Raw genomic sequence first — 2,789 nt, forward strand, 5'->3', positions numbered from 1 at the left:
ATGATCAGCATCAATTCGTCTCAGTGGTTGAACGTCTTCTACTGCTTCCAGATTATTCCTGTGCAACGCCTGTACTTCGTCTGGCTGAAGAAGAACCTCAGAATCTTCATATCCTCTGCTTTAATTGTCAGTGCTGTTGTCTGTCTGTTGGGAATGAGTGTAAACATCGCAGATATAGAAATATTGTTTCGTTATAATGACACAGACCCGAAAACAGATTGGATACACCTTGTAAATGCACAGAAATCAGGGTTTTATATGACCTTGGGCCTTTTTTGCCTCAGCCTTTGTGTGATGTTAGCATCAAGTAGCACCACTGTTGTCTTTCTGTGGAGGCACTTGAAAAATGTGGGGAAGAACAGCGGCTCCTTTTCCTCTCCCCGTCGCCAGAGACATATAAGGGTGACCGTTATAAGCATAGTAGTACAGGCGCTCCTTCATGTCATCTGCTCAGCTTTGGTTATTATAGATGAACTTGTAATTTACGTATCTCCTTGGTATTTTGACTTGGGCAATAATATCCTTTGTACTATTGTCTCTTTGTACTCTTTTGGGACAACCATTAACATGAGTGTGAGTCAGTCACTGTTCCGGCAGAGAACTGTTTATGTTTGGCAAAAACTTTTCCTACCTCACAGTTCTTCATCTGTGTCAACAATCACTCAGTCGCCCATTTAATCAGATATTTTGTCTAGCTAAATATCACTGTAAATGTTTTATGCAGATGGTGGATGTGATGTGCAGTAGTTTGTCATATTTTTAAGTGAAGTTTGTACATATATTTATATACATACAGAGATACATGAACAATCACACAAATACTAATATATACAGTCACAAACTGAAAAATCATGATACGTAATGTGGAATAGGATTGCAATTTGGTTTTGTTGTTTTGTTTGTTAGCTTTACTTGTTTGTTCATGCTTTCACTTGGGTTCAGGTGAATGAGATGAGGGGTCAATTCTCTTTCTCCACAGATTTTGACTTCAGGTTGGACACTCAGCATTCAGGAGCAAGTGTTTTAATGTCCACTCTTAACCATCTTGCTAATTTGTAAATCAAGGGGAGTTTCACTGCTTTGCATCTTGTCAGGCAATATTTGACAAAGGCATGGCAGAAAGACAGTGGGATGACACTCACTATTCAAGAAAGTCATAGATGTCTGGACTTTTTTAAAGCTGAAAAAGCAAAATGGACATCTCTATCACTTGGAATTACTCTATTTCGATGAGTATTGAAGCTTTTCAATCCGTGAATGTGCCTGTCTCTCATCTTAGTGTTCTTATGGACATCGTTTTTGTCTTCTGTTTGGTCTCTCCACAGCAGGAACAACCGCAAATGAAACAACCGCTTAATCTTTTAGTGGGATCCCTCGTAGGGTGCAATACTGCTCTTCATGTTTGCACTCTTTTGTTTGTTGTTAGTGACTTTATCTACTCTCCATCAAATGTAAACAGTATTATTTTTTATGATGTTGCCGCAGAAATTTTGCTTTTTACTATGAGGACCAGCGTCACCTCCTCGCTTTGGCTCAATGTGTTCTACTACTGTCAGATTGTTCCAGCTCAGCTTTCTTTCTTCATCTGGTTGAAAAAGAACATCAGACTCTTTATATACGCTGCTTTAGTCCTGGACAAATTCTTCTTTCTGTTTACATTCATTGTATATGTTTGGCATTATATTGAAATAGATTTAAGTCAGCCAAAGACCTTTGCACTAAGTTATACAGTTATAATCAACTTTTGGTCAAGATTAGTTTATTTCTTGTTCAGTCTTTGTGTGATGTTGACATCAAGCTGTGCGACTGTTCTCTACCTGCGAAGACACATGAAGAACATGAAGGAAAGCAGCAGATCCTCTCCACATCTTCACTCACAGATGAGGGTGACCATCACAGGAATCATACAGACTCTCCTTTACTTTCTCTGCTCAGTCTGGCTAGTTATCTGTGATTCTGCTTTTGAACTTACCAATTCATATTTTGACGCAGATCGCTATGTACTTTGCACTGTTATTACATTGTACTCTTTTGGGACAAATATTAATTTGGGTGTTGGCCAGTCAATATTCCGGGAGCGGATAGTCCTCCTTTGGCAGAAAGCTTGTGAAATGGTCCCTGCCTTACTGCACTGAAAGAAGAAAAACCTATGTGCTTGTATCAAAATTTTTTCCCCAGCTATAGGTAGCTTCCTAATTATTGGCACCCCTGATAAAGATAGGAAAATAAATCATGAAAAAAATTAAAAATTCTTTATATCATTACTTGTCAAAATCATGCCATTGATATTTAGTGTATCCACATTTTGCCTTTATTGCAGCTTCCATTCTTTTTGTGAGACTTGCTTTCAGCTCTATCTATACAGGGATATCTACAGGGATATGTTTCCACACTTCTAAAGTTCAGTTGGTTTAATTTTCTGCTTCTCACAATCCAAGTAATCACAAATGCAATAAATGATGCTGAAGACTGGACTCTGGGTGGCCAGTTTACAATTCTGAGGACACCAGCAGCTTCTTATTATTATGATATGCATGTCTTGGACTTTTCTGTACACTTGCAGTGTGTTTTGGATCATTATCTTGCTGTAGAATGAACCAGTGAATTTAACCTAATTTAAGATTTGTTTGATTGAGATTTAACTTTAGATTTAATTCAAACATATTCATTTGAAAGTTATGCTGTGTTGTAGTAAAATTGATAAAATGTTTCATTATTTGAGCATTTGTGCATTTATTATGTACTTACTATTATATTTAGTTGTTTATTATTAATTTAAATTGTGCAAC

The 2,789-nt window shown here is 37.2% G+C and overlaps 2 protein-coding genes across 2 annotated transcripts; both read left to right on the forward strand.

The window, feature by feature from the left end:
* On the forward strand, positions 1-678 carry LOC119263597 (taste receptor type 2 member 41-like). The gene has a single exon (XM_037539157.1). The coding sequence runs from the start codon at positions 1-3 to the stop codon at positions 676-678; it is 678 nt and encodes a 225-aa protein (XP_037395054.1).
* A 515-nt stretch (positions 679-1,193) lies between these two features.
* On the forward strand, positions 1,194-2,135 carry LOC119263598 (taste receptor type 2 member 1-like). The gene has a single exon (XM_037539158.1). The coding sequence runs from the start codon at positions 1,194-1,196 to the stop codon at positions 2,133-2,135; it is 942 nt and encodes a 313-aa protein (XP_037395055.1).
* Positions 2,136-2,789: the final 654 nt, after the last annotated feature.

This window comes from Pygocentrus nattereri, chromosome 6, assembly GCF_015220715.1.
Source record: "Pygocentrus nattereri isolate fPygNat1 chromosome 6, fPygNat1.pri, whole genome shotgun sequence".
NCBI lineage: Eukaryota > Metazoa > Chordata > Actinopteri > Characiformes > Serrasalmidae > Pygocentrus > Pygocentrus nattereri.